We start from the raw sequence: 18,093 nt of genomic DNA, 5'->3' as shown, positions 1-18,093 counted from the left end.
TTCTTCCATGGACAAAGAGGTCCTGAATGGCTGGCTTAATAAATTACGTACAGTTGAGAGTCAATGAAAACAGAAACTTAAAATTTCATTGTTAACCTATTATACTTTTAATAATTTTCACCCAGGAAGGTTAATTTAAAACATTTTACTGTAAAACAAGGAAAAGAACAATGATATTTTCTTAAGAAGAAAATATATGTTAAGAGAATAAAACAATTGGCCAAAATTGTTGAATATAATTAATCACAGTAGACATTTTGGATGTAACACTGTCAACCGCTCCTTCTTTCTGCAGTAAATCTAACAGCATCGTGTCCACCCGTACATCAGCACAGTCCTCTGCCCCACCCTGGTTTTCGGCACACACTGGCCCAGCAGCTGGTCCTCACACGGTACCACCACTTTATCTGACCTGAGAGGTAGATCCGGGCATCTGACACTGGAAAGGTTTTTTGTGTGTGTTGTTGTTTTTAATTTAATTTTAGATGTTATCCCATAGTGTTGCCCAAGAAACACTATCAGTGAAAGCAGATGGGCCCCTGTCACAAGTCCTTTGACAGTGATTTGTACAAGTAAAGTTAAAAACAGGATCAGATATGCCTAAGATTTGACTTCAATTTGTAAATCACATTCTTGAGACAATAAAACTATTTACACTGGTTTCAAATGGTTGACTAAACTGAAATCTAGTTGAACCAAAGTTTCTATCAGCGGTTACTCACTTGTCTTTGATTTCGAAACGTTCATGCAGCCATCTTCTCATACGTTCTTGTTCTTCCGGGACATCTTTTTTGTCAATACGATCAATGTGAATATGAATTTTTGGAGATTCTTTGCAGAGAAATTCTAACAAAGAACAAAAGTATTTCTTTTTTTACTATTTTAGAACTTATGGTCATATAAAGTAAAATAATGAAAATAAGGTAATGGGACAAAAAAGTTGTAAAATGATGAAAAAGTACAGATTCCTTAGCAAAAATAAATAAAAGTTAAAAAAATAGGGATTATAAACTGGTAGTTGGGGTTTCAAGTTGAAGTTGAGGAGCATGTCATCATTTCTAAGTCGACTACAATGACATAAGTGATTTAGTTAAATCAACAGTACCAAATGTTATTTTCATCTGACCACTTTCAGTGCTGTAGGCATCCCAGGAACAGGAAGCTGGTCCTCGTCTAAGTCCATCCCCATATTTCTGCAGGGATCCCCAAATGCCTACCACCACCAGCACCCATCTTAGTGTGTCACCTGCCACCCCTTAGTGTATTGCCTGTCACAGTGACTGCTGCTTCCCCACCAGACTGTGAGCTCCACAGGGGCTGAGAGGAAGCCAGTCTGGCTCATGATGGCACTTCCTGACCTGGCACACAGCTGGGCACTCACAGGCGCCTGACAAGCCTCAACCCCTCGCTCTTCACCTGACAACACAGCTTCTTGTCGCTCACTGCTACACAGCCACAACAAACTTGGGGGAGCAACTGCCCCTCCCAACTTGGCCATTGGTTTCTAATCATTGCCACTCCTTGCTTTCCTGATGCTTGCCATATCTTAACATAGTATATAATTGGTAAAAGAACCAAAATTCTTACACGGATATGGCAAGCCCTGTAAACAACTGTACTTCTTAAGATTTGATAATTTGATAAAAGGAGATAGTCTTTTTCAACCTCGGCTCAAAAGGGATGAGGCTACATTACTTATTCCAGGAAAGAACTTTGAGCCTAGAAACTCCCTTCTTGGCAAGTGGCTCTCTGTGAAAAGGTAAGAATGTTAACATATTTAAGTTCCTTGGAGAACAAAGAAATATTCCTAAGATTTAAAAGCAGACTAAGGTAGGGAGGTATGCTGAGAGGGAGGCTGAGACCTTTTACCTCAAATTGAAAATGTGTTCAAAGACGTGTTCTGAGAAATGATGAATCCTACACTCCACCGTCTGAAGACTTGTCCTTGCTCTTTCAAACCACACACTTCCCTTTTTTGCTAAGTACTCTCTGCAGCTGCTCTTCCTGACTTCAGTGTCGAGCTCTGAGGAACATGCAGCATTTAGATGACCAAAAACACCGTGTATTCTTACATGCTTCCAGGAGTGACCTGGCTTTCATAATAATACATGTGCAAAACACTAAAAGAAGACTTTCATTTTTCAGTATTTTTTCTTAATTTTCCTAGAGTTCTATCATCTGAATGATCAAAGGACTGCTTAAACAGTACTGTAAGCAGCAGAAGTGTGCCCTGGGTAAGAGCATACACGGTGGGGTCAGGTGGGGGTCTTCGCTTCTGTGGTAACACTGGACAACTCTGCTGGCCTCTCTGTGCTAAGTGTCCAAGTTTATAAAGTAGGAATAATAATAATAACACTACTTGATAGGGTCATAAGAAGAAGATGTCAAGCACCCACAGGAGTGCCTGGCACACAGTATGTACTATGTGTTAGCTATTATAGTATTCCGGCATATTACTTCTCACCCTATCTTACTTCTATTTCTGATACATAAAAAGACAGATTCCAATACTAATTTTCCTACCTTGACTGAACTATCTAAATCTCCACTTCGACATTTCCGTAAGTAATATTTAGTCACCACTGCAGTTACCCATTATTTCATGTGCTGGCATGCAGACTGTAAGGAAGATGTAACACTACATTTCAAATGGCAAATAGAATGCTGTGCAGTCATATGCTCAGGACATGGCCGTACCTCGACTAAGATATCAGCTTTGGAAGAAGAGGCACTGATGCTGTGAGGAAAGGACTCTGAAATTCGCATGGGTCCGTTTGTTTCTCCTAAAACTTACATGTGCTTTGGCGCTTACACAGCATGCTTTTGAGTACGTTAATTATTTCATGAGATCTCTGTAATTCTACGCAGGCAAGTGCTATTATTATCTCCTTGTAAGATGAGGAAACTAAGTCTCAGAGAGGACTGAGGCCCAGCGTAGTTGGGGTGGAGTTATAACAGCCAAGTCCCCAGGGTTCAGGACCCAGACAGGAACTATGAGGAGCATGCAACAAAGTGGAAAGCAGTTCAATGTCAAATGCCATTGAGGAGGTTTTAATACTGAAGGCAGGAAATAAGTGGCATGTATATTCCTACAGATTTAATAAAGGACTTATATATCCACATTTGCAAAAACTATTCTAGGTGAAATATTTTAGGTGATAGGAACTCATAATTCACATCACATGAGTCAAAATTACCCTATAGTACCCTTAAGGAATCTAGGAAAAAATACTGTAAGGTCTAATTGTTTTTCTACCTATAAATCTCTAGTAGAGCACTAAAGTACATTGCTATACCTGGGCAATACAGCAAGTCTCCCAAATGTTTGCACAGGTCACAGGTCTACTTAGGGCTACCAAGCCCGATTTGCTCTGAAGGCAACACAAAGAAAGTGGGAGTGGAGGCGGCCTCTGGCATTCAGCCCTCCCACACCACTGCCCACTGAGAACCTGCCCCCTTTTCTTCTGAAAAAAAAACAGGACCCACGTCTAACAGGAGGAAGCTGGGTAGATAACTGTTAGTTCACATCAATGAACACTATATAGTCTCTTTAAAAAAAACGTTTTGGAAGTATATATATTGACATGTACTGTTGTTCATGACACACAAGAAAATGTGAAGAACAGGAGATACACACATGCACCACACACACACACACACATACACACACAATCTCATCTTTAAAAAAATACATAAAGGCGCATACTCTACCCAACAGACAGACATTACTAAAGAAAGGATTTAAGGGAAAATATCAAGATTGTTAACTGGGGTTGCATCTGGACGGGCGGACTTGCTGAGTTTGGGTTATCTTTTGGGTTATCTGTAATCCCCCTTTCCTGATCCATATTTTTAAATATAAAAATATTACTAGAAATGGAAAATATATATTTTATAATATGAAAACATTGATAAAAAAACTAGGATCATATAGAATACTTAATAGATTATCAAATGTTGTCCTTAAGCACATAATTTATTATAGTACGCTAGCCACTTCAGAAATGGGATTTTTAAAAAATATATATATTTATTGTGTTTTAGGTTTTGGGGTACATGTGAAGAACATGCAGGATTGTTGCATAGGTACATACATGGCAATGTATCATCATTCTCTAATGACCAATGCTGCCTTCCTCCCCATCACTTATATCTGGTATTTCTCCCCATGTTATCCCTCCCAACTCCCCCATCCCCCACTGTCCCTCCCCTAGTTTCCCCCAACAGACCACAGTGTGTGATGCTCCCCTCCCTGTGTCCATGTGCTCTCATTGTTCAACACCCGCCTATGAGTGAGAATATGCGGTGTGTGATTTTCTGTTCTTGTGTGGTTTGCTGAGAATAATGGTTTCCAGGTTCATCCCTGTCCCTAGAAAGGACATGAACTCCCTACAAAGGCTGCATGGTATTCCATGGTGTGTATGTGACACATTTTCCCAGTCCAGTCTATCATCGATGGGCATTTGGGTTGGTTCCAAGTCTTTGCTATTGTAAACAGTGCTGCAATGAACATTCGTGTGCATGTGTCCTTACAAAAGAACAATTTATAATCCTTTGGATATATACCCTGTAATGGGATTGCTGGGTCAAATGGAATTTCTATTTCTAGGTCCTTGAGGAATTGCCACACTGTCTTCCACAATGGTTGAACTAATTTACACTCCCACCAACAGTGTAAAAGTGTTCCTATTTCTCCACATCCTCTCCAACATCTGTTGTCTCTAGATATTTTAATGACTGTCATTCTAAGTGGCATGAGATGGTATCTCAATGTGGTTTTGATTTGCATTTCTCTAATGACCAGTGATGATGAGCATTTTTTCATATGTTTGTTGGCCTCATATATGTCTTCTTTTGAAAAGTTCATAACTGTTCATAACTGTCATCTACTGTTGAATGGGTTTGTTTTTTTCTTGTAAATTTTTAGTTCTTTGTAGATTCTGGATATTAGCCCTTTGTCAGATGGGTAGATTGCAAAAATTTTTTCCCATTCTGTTGGTTGCTGATTCACTCTAATGATTGCTGTTTTTGCTGTACAGAAGCCCTGAAGTTGAATTAGGTCCCATTTGTCTATTTTGGTTTTTGTTGCCATTGCTTTTGGTGTTTTAGTCATGAAGTCCTTGCCTGTGCCTATGTCCTGAATGGTTTTGCCTAGATTTTCTTCTAGGTTTTTTATGGTGTTAGGTCTTATGTTTAAGTCTTTAATCCATCTGGAGTTATTTTAGTGTAAGGTGTCAGGAAGGGGTCCAGTTTCTGCTTTCTGCACATAGCTAGCCAGTTTTCCCAACACCATTTATTAAACAGGGAATCCTTTCCCCATTGCTTGTTTTTGTCAGGTTTGTCAAAGATCAGATGGTTGTAGATGTGTTGCCTCTGAGGCCTCTGTTCTGTTCCATTGGTCTATATCTCTGTTTTGGTACTAGTACCATGTTGTTTGGTACCAGTAGGATGGTACCGTTTTCATTACTGTAGCCTTGTAGTATAGTTTGAAGTCAGGTAGTGTGATGCCTCCAGCTTTGTTCTTTTTGCTTAGAATTAGCGTGGCTATGCAGGCTCTTTTTTGGTTCCGAATGAAGTTTAAGGTGGTTTTTTCCAGTTCTGTGAAGAATGTCATTGGTAGCTTGATGGGGATAGCATTGAATCTATACATTACTTTGGGCAGTATGGCCATTTCATGATATTGATTCTTCCTAACCATGAACATGGAATGTTTCTCCATCTGTTTGTGTCCTCTCTTATTTCATTGAGCAGCGGTTGGTAGTTCCCCTTGAAGAGGTCCTTTACATTCTTTGTTAGTTGTATTCCTAGGTATTTTATTCTCTTTGTAGCTATTGTGAATGGCAGTTTGTTCTTGACTTGGCTCTCTTTAAGTCTGTTATTGGTGTACAGGAATGCTTGTGATTTTTGCATATTGATTTTGTATCCTGAGACTTTCCTGAAGTTGCTTATCAGTTTCAGGAGATTTTGGGCTGAGACAATGGGGTCTTCTAGATATACAATCATGCCATGTGCAAATAGAGACAATTTGACTTCCTCCTTTCCTAATTGAATACCCTTTATTTCTTTTTCTTGCCTGATTGCTCTGGCTAGAACTTCCAGTACTATATTTAATAGGAGTGGTGAGAGAGGGCATCCTTGTCTAGTGCCAGATTTCAAATTAATTGCTTCCAGTTTTTGTCCATTCAGTATGATATTGGCTGTGGGATTGTCATAAATAGCTTTTATTATGTTGAGATGCATTCTGTCAATACCTAGTTTATTGAGAGTTTTTAGCATAAAGGGCTGTTGAATTCTGTCAAAGGTCTTCTCTGCATCTATTGAGATAATTAAGTGGTTTTTGTCTTTGGTTCTGTTTATATGGTGAATTACGTTTATAGACTTGCATATGTTGAACCAGCCTTGCATCCCTGAAATGAAGCCTACTTGATTGTGATAGATAAGCATTTTGATGTGCTGTTGCAATTGGTTTGCTAGTATTTTATTGAACATTTTTGCATCTATGTTCATCATGGATATTGGCCTGACGTTTTCTTTTCTTGTTGAGTCTCTGCCAGGTTTTGGTATCAGGATGATGTTGGTTTCATAAAATGATTTGGGAAGGATTCCCTTTTTTTGGTATTATTTGGAATAGTTTCAAAAGGAGTGATACCAGCTCCTCTTTGTACATCTGGTAGAATTCGGCTGTGAACCCATCTGGACCTGGGCTTTTACTGGTGGGTAGGCTATTAATTGCTGCCTCAACGTCAGCCCTTGTTATTGGTCTATTCAGGATTTTGACTTCTTCCTGGTTTAGGCTTGAGAGGGTGCAAGTGTCCAGGAATTTATCAGTTTCTTCCAGGTTTACTGGTTTATGTGCATAGAGTTGTTTGTAGTAATCTCTGATAGTGGTTCATATTTCTGTGGAATCTGTGGTGATATCCCCTTTATCCTTTTTTAGTGCATATTTGATTATTCTCTCTTTTCTTATTAATCTGGCTAGTGGTCTATTTTGTTGATCTTTTCAAAAAACCAGCTCCTGGATTTACTGATTTTTTTGAAGGTTTTTTAAATGTCTCTGTCTCCTTCAGTTCTGCTCTGATCTTAGTTATTTCTTGTCTTCTGCTAGGTTTTGAGTTTTTTTGATCTTGCTCCTCTAGCTGTTTCAGTTTTGATAAGATGTTGATTTTAGATCATTCCTTGCTTCTCATGTGGGCATTTATTGTTATGTATTTTCCTCTAGACACTGCTTTAAGTGTGTCCCAGAGATTCTGGTATGTTGTGTCTTCATTCCCATTGGTTTCGAAAAACATCTTTATATCTGCCTTCATTTCCTTGTTTATCCAGTCAACGTTCAAGAGCCAGTTGTTCAGTTTCCATGAAGTTGTGCGATTCTGAGTTAGTTTCTGAATTCTGAGTTCTAACGTGATTGCACTGTGGTCTGAGAGACTGTTTGTTATGATTTCCATTCTTTTGCATTTGCTGAGGAGTGATTTACTTCTGATTATGTGGTCAATTTTAGAGTAGGTGTGATGTGCTGAGAAGAATGTATATTCTGTGAATTTGGGGTGGAGAGTTCTGTAAATGTCTATTAGGTTTGCTTGGTCCAGGTCTGAGTTCAAGTCCTGAATATCCTTGTTAATTTTCTGTCTTGTTGATCTGTCTAAGATTGACAGTAGAGCGTTAAAGTCTCCCACAGTTATTGTGTGGGAGTCTAAGTCTCTTCGTAAGTCGTTAAGAACTTGCTTTATGCATCTGGGTGCTCCTGTATTGGGTGCATATATACTTAGCATTGTTAGCTCTTCTTGTTGCATTCATCCTTTTACCATTATTTAATGTCCTTCTTTGTCTCTTTTGATCTTTGTTGGTTTAAAGTCTATTTTATCAGAGGATTGCAACTCCTGGTGTTTTTGTTTTTTGTTGTTTTTTTTTTTTTTGGCTCTCCATTTGCTTGGTAAATCTTCCTCCATCCCTTTATTTTGAGCTATGTATATCCTTGCATGTGAGATGGGTTCCCTGGATCCAGCACACCAATGGGTTTGGCTTTTATCCAATTTGCCAGTCTGTGTCTTTTGATTGGGGCATTTTAGTCCATTTATATTTAGGGTTAATATTGTTATGTGTGATTTTGTTCCTGCCATTTTGATGCTAGCTGGCTGTTCTGCCTGTTAGTTGATGCAGTTTCTTCATTATGTCTGTGCTCTTTACCATTTGGTACATTTTTGGAGTGGCTGGTGCTGGTTGTTCCTTTCTATGTTTAGTGCTTCTTTCAGGAGCTCTTGTAAAACAGGCCTGGTGGTGATGAAATCTCTGAGTAATTGCTTGTTCGTAAAGGATTTTATTTCTCCTTCGCTTATGAAACTTAGTTTGGCTGAATATAAAATTTTAGGTTGAAAGTTATTTTCTTTAAGGATGTTGCATATTGGCCCCCACTCTCTTCTGGCTTGTAGGGTTTCTGCGGAGAGATCTGCTGTGAGTCTGATGGGCTGCCCTTTGTGGGTAACCCCACCTTTCTCTCTGGCTGCCCTTAGCATTTTCTCCTTCATTTCAACCCTGGTGAATCTGACAATTATGTGCCTTGGGGTTGCTCTTCTTGAGGATTATCTTTGTGGTGTTCTCTGTATTTCCTGGACTTGAATATTGGTCTGCCTTGCTAGGTTGGGGAAGTTTTCCTGAATAATATCCTGAAGAGTGTTTTTCAGCCTGGATTCATTCTCTCTGTCACATTCAGGTACACCTATTAAACGTAGATTGTCATTTTACACAATCCCATATTTCTTGGAGGCTTTGTTCATTTTTTTTACTCTTTTCTTCTCTAATCTTGCCTTCTCGTTTTATTTCATTGAGTTGATCTTTGACCTTTGATATCCTTTCTTCTGCTTGGCCAATTCGGCTGTTGAAACTTGTGTGTGCTTTGCAAAGTTTCGTGGTGTGTTTTTCAGCTCTATCAATTTTGTTCCTCTCTAAGCTGTTTATTCTTGTTAGCATTTCATCAAACCTTTTTTCAAGGTTCTAGTTTCTTTGCAATGGGTGAACATGTTCTTTTATATCAGAGAAGTTTCTTATTACTCACCTTCTGAAGCCTGTTTCTGTCACTTCATCAGACTCATTTTCCATCCAGCCTTGTTCTCTTGCTGGTGAGGAGTTGTGATTCCTAGGAGAAGGAGAGGTGTTCTGGTTTGGGGTATTTTCATCCTTTTTCACTCTGGTTTCTTCCCATCTTTGTGGATTTATTTACCTGTAATCTTTGTAGTTGGTGACTTTCAGATAGGGTCTCTGAGTTGACATCCTGTTTGTTGATGATGAAGTTATTTCTTTCTGTTTCTTAGTTTTCCTTCTAACAGTCAGATCCCTCTGCTATGGGACTGCTGGAGGGCCACTCCAGACCTTGCTTGCCTGGGTATCACCTGCGGCAGCTGCAGAACAGTAAGGGTTGTTGCCAGTTTCTTCTTCTGCTATCTTTGTCCCAGAAGGATACCTGCCAGATGTCAGCATGAGCTCTCCTTTATGAGGTGACTCTTTGGATATACAGGGGTCAGGGAGCTGCTTGAGGAGACAGTCTGCCCTTTATAGGAGCTCAATTGCTGAGCTGTGAGCTCTGTTGGGCAGGTATGTTTAAGTCTGCTGCAGCAGAACTCATAACCACCTTTTTTCCCCCAGGTGCTCTGTCCCAGGAAGGTAGGGCTTTATTTAAAAGTTTCTGTCATACCGCTGCCTTTTTTCAGGGATGCCCTGCCCAGCAAGGAGGCAGCCTAGTCACAGTCTGCAAGCAGAGGTGTTGCTGAGGCTCTGCTCAGCTGCTGTGTGAACTTCCCTGCAGTCCTGTTTATAGGGGTATAGTTAGAAGTGCCTCGGCAATGGTGGCCCACCTCTGTAATGGCAGACTCTCTCTGTGATGGCGGACTGCCTGGGCAATGATGGGCTGCCTTGCTAGTGGTAGACTACCTCAATAGTGGTGGACTGCCTCGGTAATGGCAGACACCCCTCCCCCACAGAGCTGGACCATCACGGGTTCAGCTGTGCTTGCTGTGGAACTCCACAGCGTTTCAGATTGCTGGTCTTTGTGGGGGTAGGACCAGCTAAGCCTGATCACCTGGCTCCCTGCCTCAGACCCCTTTGTTTTCAGTTGAAGGGGCGACTCTGTCTCCCAGGTGTTCCAGTCACCAGTTGAAACAGTGACCGGATTTGTGTGAGTTCTTGGGCGGAGACCCACTGTACCAGCTGAAACAGCTGTGCTGGAGACTTGTGGCACTTCTTTGCTCGGGAGTCTCCTGGCCTGGCTCTGTTTCAGTCCCCTTTTTTCCATATGAACGAGCGACCCTGTTTCCCAGGTGTTCCAGTTGCCAGCTGAAAAGGCACCCAGATTTGTGTGAGTTTCTGTGTGGAGACCCACCATGCTGGCTGAAACAGTTGCGCTGTAGACCCGTCGCGCTCCTCTGCCCAGGGAATCTCCTGTTCTGTAGGCAATAAAAATCCATCTGGAAATGCGGCAACCACTCACCCTCCACGCTGTTGCTGGGAGCTGCAATCCAGAGCTGCTCCTACTCAGCCATCTTAGATCGGGCCAGAAATGGGATTTTCTAAAAAATCAGTAGTACTCTAACTACCCTGTCTCATGTCTGCTGCAATGACCTCTTCCATAATGACAAGAATCAGTGAATCATGATAGAATGCCCAGGTGGGCTTTGATTGATATCTCCTTTAAAATGAAACTTACACCATAAAACAGGAAGGACAAGGGACACTATTGGCTGCCTGTCTCTTCAACGTGAGGCTGCATTAAGGTGACTGTGAGAATTCCTGTAGAGTTTGTCAGCACTGCAGCTCCTCCAGCTTCCCAGCTCTCACCTGCAGAGCATCCTGGCAACAGCATGGAGTGCAGTAGAGGCCCTGCATGTCCAACAGCCACTGCAGCTAATTCCCCCAGAATGCTTTGAGAAACCCCAGGCCAGGGCATATCAACAACCTGGCAACTTCACGAAAAAAATTATTTCTTAATTGAACCATAAACTGTGAATATTAAATAGCTCACTATGTATAGAGGTAATATTTAATACTCATGAAATTTGGCTGCAAAGTACTTACAATATTCCAAGTTACAGAATTTTATTCCTAACACAACTTATAGCAGATTTCATATAATTTAAAGTGACTCTTAATCTATAGATTATAATCAGACCAGAACACTCATCAATTCATATAAACAACTGAAAGCAGGGCTGAGCCAGTGACAGAAAACAAAAAACAATAAAAGCCGGGTTTTTCAAGCTACGGGTTAAAAGTAACACACTAGAAGAAAAACGTGTTATGGTTATGTCTTATGTACACAGGTATACGTGTAGAATAATGTCTCAGAAGTGGGAATGCTAAATCTAAAATGTGAATGCATTTGTACCTCTGAGACATTTCCAAAGCAACTTCTACAGAGGTTATACTATGTTACACTCCTAACAGCAAAGTTACAAAGATGTCTGTGAATACTAATCTCACCCACTGAGCCTGATCAAACCTTGGGATGTTTCCCAATCTAATGGATTAAAAAATACAGGTATCTCCTGTAGTTTTAATTTGCACTTATCTTATTATGAACGAGGTTAAACATTTTTTGTGAAATGTCTTTTCTCATCCTCTACCCATTTTTTTCAAGTTATCATTCACCTTCTTATCAATTTGTGAGTGCACTTTATACATGAAGGAAATGACCCCTTTTCTATTACCTAAGCTGAAAATATTTTCCTAGTTTGTCTCTCAGTCCTGATTTTACTCTGGCATATTTTTCCTTTAATTCAGAAACGCTTTATCCTTAATTGACTGAGTGATAAGATTTTATTTTCTACATGGTATCTAGGTATGACAGAAAGGTCAACCTTTCAAAAGGAGAGACACTTTGTAATGAATACACATAGGCAGTGACCACCCCAAAGCCACAGTCAGCTCACATGTAGCAGAGGAGAAACAAGGCAGTGGGAGGCTGGAAGCAGGCAATGAAACTCAAAGAGGGTTTTTGCTTCCTCAAGGCACTTGCGATGCAGCTGGTAAGAGAGGGACTGACTCACACACAGTCAGTGCCACTGCAGTGCTGTGAGAGCAGGGCAGGAGAATGCACAGTGCAAGTGCTATGCTGGGAAAGGCAGCACCTGACACTCTGAGGGAACAGTAGGCTTGGGTGAGGGCAACAAAAGTGAGGGAGGTTTCCTTCGGAAAAGCAGGATTTGCCACACAAAGTCTTTGACTACAGCATACGCATGGGACGCAGGAGGACTCCGTCAGCCAGGTTCACCACAGCTGAGGCTTCAGGAAGCCAAGGCAAGGCGGAGCTCAGGGCTGAAGTCAGTCCTTGGACAGCAGGCTACAGAGGCCAGCATTCCCCTTGAACTTTGCTGAATCGAGGAGTCCTTAGACAGGAGGGGGCATGATAAGAGTAGCAGCATTTAAACAAGGTTATCATGGGAAGTCTGGCTGTTTTTCATTGGTTATAATCACTTGTTTAATCTTATTTTGTTTAATAAACTAATGGTAACTTTGCTGAATAATTAAATGTCTGTTTTCAAATGTGAAAATAGGTAAATAACTCCTTTGATAGTTTAAAAGAAAAAAATATTAAAATGCCACCTTTTATAAGAAAGGACGGTAGAATAAGAATATATACTTAAATCTGCACGTACAATGTACAACAAATTCAGAAAAGTGGATACCACCAGGAAGGAGAAGGGAAGGTCAGGTGGCAGGGTGGAAAGCAAGGAAGACATTTCACTGTGTACTTTGTAGTTTTCATTTTTAAACTGATGCATTATGTATTCCAAAAATTTACACTTAAAATGAAAAACACCTTAGCTTCCTACTTGACAGTTACTCTGTGTTATACACAATTATGAGAGCAATCATCTTTCACATATAACTAAGTCAGATTTTTTTTCCTTTCACCATAACTGATTTCTATGCTAGCTAGCCCCCTGGGCCTCACTCCTCCAGCCTCCCTCCCTAACTTTCTGTGGTGGGCAGCTGCCCTTTCTTTCTCTCAGAGAGCTCTTCTTCAGAAACCTGAGTGAGCCTCATCATTATTTAAGGTTGACCTTTCTGTCACACCCAGAGTAATCATTTTACAACTATACTGTCACTGCACTTGGAAAACTCTCTGACATCCAAAGAATATACACAGTGTTAGATAAGGTACTGGTGCACAGCACTACATCTAGAAGGCCTATGTGTAAGGTTGGGAAGAATAATTTCTATCCTTGCTCACTTCAGAATGATTTAATAGTGTCTACTTTTATAAATGTTTCATTGTAGCTAAAAATATTATTCCATAAAATTTCCAAGGCACATCAACTTCAGAGGAATGCCTCAGGAGTGGGTTTCCATGTAAAACATGCTGGTGGCTCATATTTTGGGCATCTGCCTTCAGTAGACCCTACTGACACAAGCACACTGACAGGCATGTTAGCTTAACCCCAAACAGCTGACAAGGTAAAAATACAAAACTCATAACATTCTATTTTTTCCTGGTTATATCTAACAATAGCTCAAAGGTTCTTAAAACCCAGCATGTTAAAAAAAAAAAAAAAGTCACACTTAGCAGTATTTCTTCTTGTCACAATAACACCAAATTTCATAAATATTTTATGAAAAATACCATGAAAAGGGCAGCACTGACTAACAATGTGCACCTCGGTACTGCCGAGGACGTGCTCCTCACACCTTCCTCTCCTTTATGGAGCTTTCCATTTGTATGCGTGAACTCTGGGTAGAAAGAGGCTGGATGAATGGTAATGGATAAGTCCATAGGACTAATATGACAGCCAAGAAACACCAAACTTGGCAGGACTAATGCAATTTCAACTGTTACATCTTAATAACATCTTGAAAAATACACCTGGTAAATGTAATGAAGGAAAACAGTACATTAACCTACTGTTAAAGCTGAATGAATTCCACACAAACACTGGCACCGTATGTGTCACGTGGCAGGCGTTTCCGGTGCACGAACACACTTACCCGTCATGGTCGGTGCCTCTCTTTGCTGCCCTCCATTGTCCTTCCCTTCGTAAACCACTGTAACATCATAAATTGCATCTAAATACTTCTTCATGCAATCAAAAGCAACGTGAGTTGCCTTTATCCGTGGTGTTAGCACATACTTCAATACTGGAAGGCCTAGAAGAGAAGTCAATTCAGTGTGGCCATAAATTAGTTACAGAACACCTCCACAATAAACTAGATTAACTTTAACATCTAAATTATTTAAAAATTTCCTCAAATAACACACCAGAATCAATTAATGCCATCACCTCATATCTTTAGAGCTTTAAGTTTAGAAAGCACTCACACTTGCTTTTTTTTTGAGACGGAGTTTCGCTCTTGTTACCCAGGCTGGAGTGCAATGGCACCATCTCAGCTCACCACAACCTCTGCCTCCTGGGTTCAGGCAATTCTCCTGCCTCAGCCTCCTGAGTAGCTGGGATTACAGGCATGCGCCACTGTGCCCAGCTAATGTTTTTTTTTTTGTTTGTATTTTTAGTAGAGACAGGGTCTCACCATGTTGACCAGGATGGTCTCGATCTCTTGACCTCCTGATCCACCCGCCTCGGACTCCCAAAGTGCTGGGATTACAGGCGTGAGCCACCGCACTGGCCACACCTGGCTTTTTTTGTTTAAATCAAGATTCATTTGATATATGTTGATCAAATATCTACATGCACAAGTCACTGTGTTAGAAGTCTGGGGCCTATTGGAAACCCTTCAATGCAGTAAAGCCAGGCAAGGGCAAATATTAATATCCTCACTTCTGGCCACTGAACAAAGGTGGTAGCATCTTGCCTATGGTTACTAGAGATTTCGCAGAAATAGTCACATGGCACATGGCCTCCTGTGTCCGGCTTCTCTCACTTGGCCTGGAGCCAAGATGCATCTGTGTGGCTGCAGGTGCCAGTGCTCCACTCCTCTGTATGGCTGAGGAATATTCATGGACATTCAGGTTGCTTCCATACTTTGGCCACCATCAGTAACACTGCTATGAACAAGCTTTTGTATCAACATAAGATTCCATTTCTCTTGGGTATATCTGATGTATTTTTAAAAGCGTCTTTAGCTGGGGAACTACTGCAATTATCCAGAACAAATCACATTCATTAGGTTCCTAGTAGGGTTAAGGATTTGCTCTTCTCTTCTCCCTATTACCTCCCTTTTTGACTAAAATATTTACTGACAATTTAACAGAAAACAGTAGCTCTATATAAGTGACATGAAAATAGACTACACAAAACTAGTCTAGATTTTGTACTGGCCCCTCTCCAGGGAAAGTAGCTGAGTAAGGAAGAACAGCTATTACATGGTGGGACTGTCTCACACAACAATTTTCAAAATGCAGGGTGGTGTGGGAAAGAAAAAGATTCCCACAACCACATATCTAACTTGAGTCCCCAGGGCAGAAGCAGTTAAATTTATTCACAAACTTGTAACAAAAATCTCAACAGCGTACCAAGCTGGGAAGCATCTATTTGTCAATTAAACTAGTTAACACTTCCTACTGGAGCTCATCTAACTCGATAAAGTCCAAAGTTTCAAAACAACACTCTGTGGTGCTCACTAAGAACAACTAGTTACTAAAATCCAAGTAAGTTAGTAAGAAAATAAAGAAACAAAGTATTTTTAAAACACAAAAGAAACTGAATTATCATCAAAGTCTGAGAAAAAAATAGCTTTATGACCTGAATCGTAGCCATTAATAATATGCAAACAAAACTAAAAATAATCTTCCAATTAAGGAATACACTGGGAATGGCTTAATTATTCCAGACATTTTCTGTATCCAATTCTCTGTATCCAAATTCTACAAAGTCCAGGTTTTAGTATCCAGCTAATGAAGATGAAGAAAAGCAAGGGGACTGTGGTGGTGACACAGGTGGCCCCAGAGGAAGACAGCTCAGGAAGGGCGAAGTGCTGAGCTGCATTTGCTGGAAGACACAGAAAGGCCCAGAACCAAGACATGACTCCTGGGCACAATGGGGGGTCCATGATACCTTGATCGGTATTTTCAGTGCGGTGGTGGGAACTGAAGTGTCACTATTGTGAAACTATAAACATGTAAGTTAGATGTTAATGAGGCAATAAAAAAAAAACAGCTATAGTACATGGTAGACTGTCTTAAAAGAGAGAGAAGATATTCTCAGAATGTAAAAATATTACTCATACGTCAAGGTTTTTTTAAATCACACACATCTGATCCGTGAAAGCTTCAGGACAAAGAGCCTGTGGAGATATGTCAAGGTGAAGGTATGCAACACACAAAGAGGGCAGAAGGACTCGTGAACAAAGGTACAGAAGCAGGGACCCGGGAGACCTCTGGAGCACTTGTGCAGAGCAGGAGGGGCTAAGAGTGACAAGCACACCAGGTCACACTGCTGTGAGCTTCAGAATAATAGGCTGAGGCACATCCATTGATGTGTAGAAGTGCAAGGATTGGAGGCCGAAGAATGGACTGAATGTAGGTGCGAAGAGTTAACAGTTCCAGCCTGAGAAGGGGTTTAGGACATTAGGTCATAAAGCAACAAAACGCTGAATTAGGACTGAAGCAGTGAAAACTGAAAAGATAAAATGTAATCAAGTTATGTTAGAAACACCAAATATATACTGAACCAGCAACTGACTGAGTGTGGTCTAAGGGAAAAGGAGAAAAAAATAACCAGACTTCTGCTCTAGAAGGCGTAGATAAAGCCAGACCACAACTAGAAGGGGAATGAATGGCCAGGAGGAGGACATGCAGAGCAGGCCCATGTGCACGCACCTGTCACACAGAGAGAGAAGACGGAGGGCAGGAGGCTGAGAAAGAAAGAGAACGTGGAGCTGGGTGCAGTGGCACGTGTATGTCTGTAGTCCCAACTACTTAGGAGAACTGCTTTAGCCTGGGAGTTGGTTGGGAGGGGAGAGAAGAGAAGAAAGAAAGCAAGAGAGAACGAGTGAGGGAAGGAACAAGGGAGGGAGGGAAAGAAAGGAAAAGACGGAAGGGAGACAGAAAGAAAGAAGGGGAGAGAGATGAGTTCAAATTGGGCATACTGAGCTGAAGTAATAAAACATTCTAGAAGTAGTTGGAAATATGGTCTGTGAAATGGCAAGAAACCCAAGATAAGCATGTGGAAATCATGTGAATGGATAAGATGACTGAAGTAAGGCAGATGACTGAGGCCACGATGGAGACGGCACAGATGGCATCAAAAGCTTAGACACTGCTGAAGCCGCCATGTCTAAGAGGAAAGTGTTCCTCTAAAGTTCTCTTCTTAGACATGGTAGATTCAGCAGTTTCTTCCAAAGAAATCCAAGTCAAGAGAGTCCACATTAAGATTCTGAAATCAAAAGGGATATTGGGTGCACTCTTTCCAGAGAAACATAACTTTCCGAAGGCAAAAAATTCCTTGAATGTGAGGAGAAAAAAAAATCCATGAAAACCATGAGGTAGTCAAAGGAGAAAACTAAAAGGACTGCTAAACACGGACTTGGCTCAGCTGACATTAAACAGCATGGCTTGGCTGTAGAAGGCAGTCGGCATTATCTTACGATGTTCTCCACTGAGAAGGAAGGGAGAAAACCAACAGGGCTGCCAAGGGCTGAGGAAAGGTAGGGCAGGAACAGAACAGCTCAGCATTGGGATGGGCTGACCCCGGGACTTGGGCAAGCAAGAGCTGCAGAAGGCCCTGAAAGCCGCAATAGGGCCAGCAAGAGAGGTTAGAAATGACCCAAAAACACAGGTTCAGAGTGAGTGAGGAGGAGGTAGAACCGAGTCAGCTACATCCTGTGGGTGACCCAGCGCCATTTCCAGACAAACTTCAAGGTGGTGAAAGCAGAGCATTCAGCCAAGCACAGGAAACCCGTATAGGAGAACGGGATCCCGAGAGAGCCTCCACAAGGGACAGCAGCCCTGCCAACACCTGGATTTCAGCTGGGTGAGACCCATTTCAGACTTCTCAACTGTAAGAGAATAAATCTCTGGTGTTTTAAGCCACCAACGCTGTGGCACTTCCTGAGAACAGCCATAGGAAGCAAACATACCTTCTTACACTTCGGGCAGAAGGGTGGGAGTGCCATCACCACCCACAGCTGAGCACTAGTCTTTTTGTTTGCTAT

General features: G+C 41.3%; 1 protein-coding gene across 7 annotated transcripts in view; it reads right to left on the bottom strand.

The window, feature by feature from the left end:
• The window catches only part of AGPAT5 (1-acylglycerol-3-phosphate O-acyltransferase 5), a 60,685-nt gene that overhangs the window by 4,029 nt on the left and 38,563 nt on the right, over nucleotides 1-18,093 (bottom strand). For 6 of the 7 annotated variants that reach the window (XM_035269833.3, XM_078347079.1, XM_035269834.3 and 3 more), the window contains 2 exons: nucleotides 13,972-14,130; nucleotides 723-846 (listed from right to left, as the gene is read on the bottom strand). In XM_035269833.3, the coding sequence (XP_035125724.2) occupies nucleotides 723-846; nucleotides 13,972-14,130 (283 nt within the window). Of the gene's footprint in view, nucleotides 1-722; nucleotides 847-1,869; nucleotides 2,024-13,971; nucleotides 14,131-18,093 lie in introns of all 7 variants that reach the window. The other variant, XR_013525430.1, reaches the window with a different exon arrangement.

This window comes from Callithrix jacchus, chromosome 13 (assembly GCF_049354715.1).
Source record: "Callithrix jacchus isolate 240 chromosome 13, calJac240_pri, whole genome shotgun sequence".
Taxonomy (NCBI): Eukaryota; Metazoa; Chordata; class Mammalia; order Primates; family Cebidae; genus Callithrix; species Callithrix jacchus.
The sequence above is the reverse complement of the archived record's forward strand: the minus strand, read 5'-3'. Positions and strand labels throughout refer to the sequence as shown.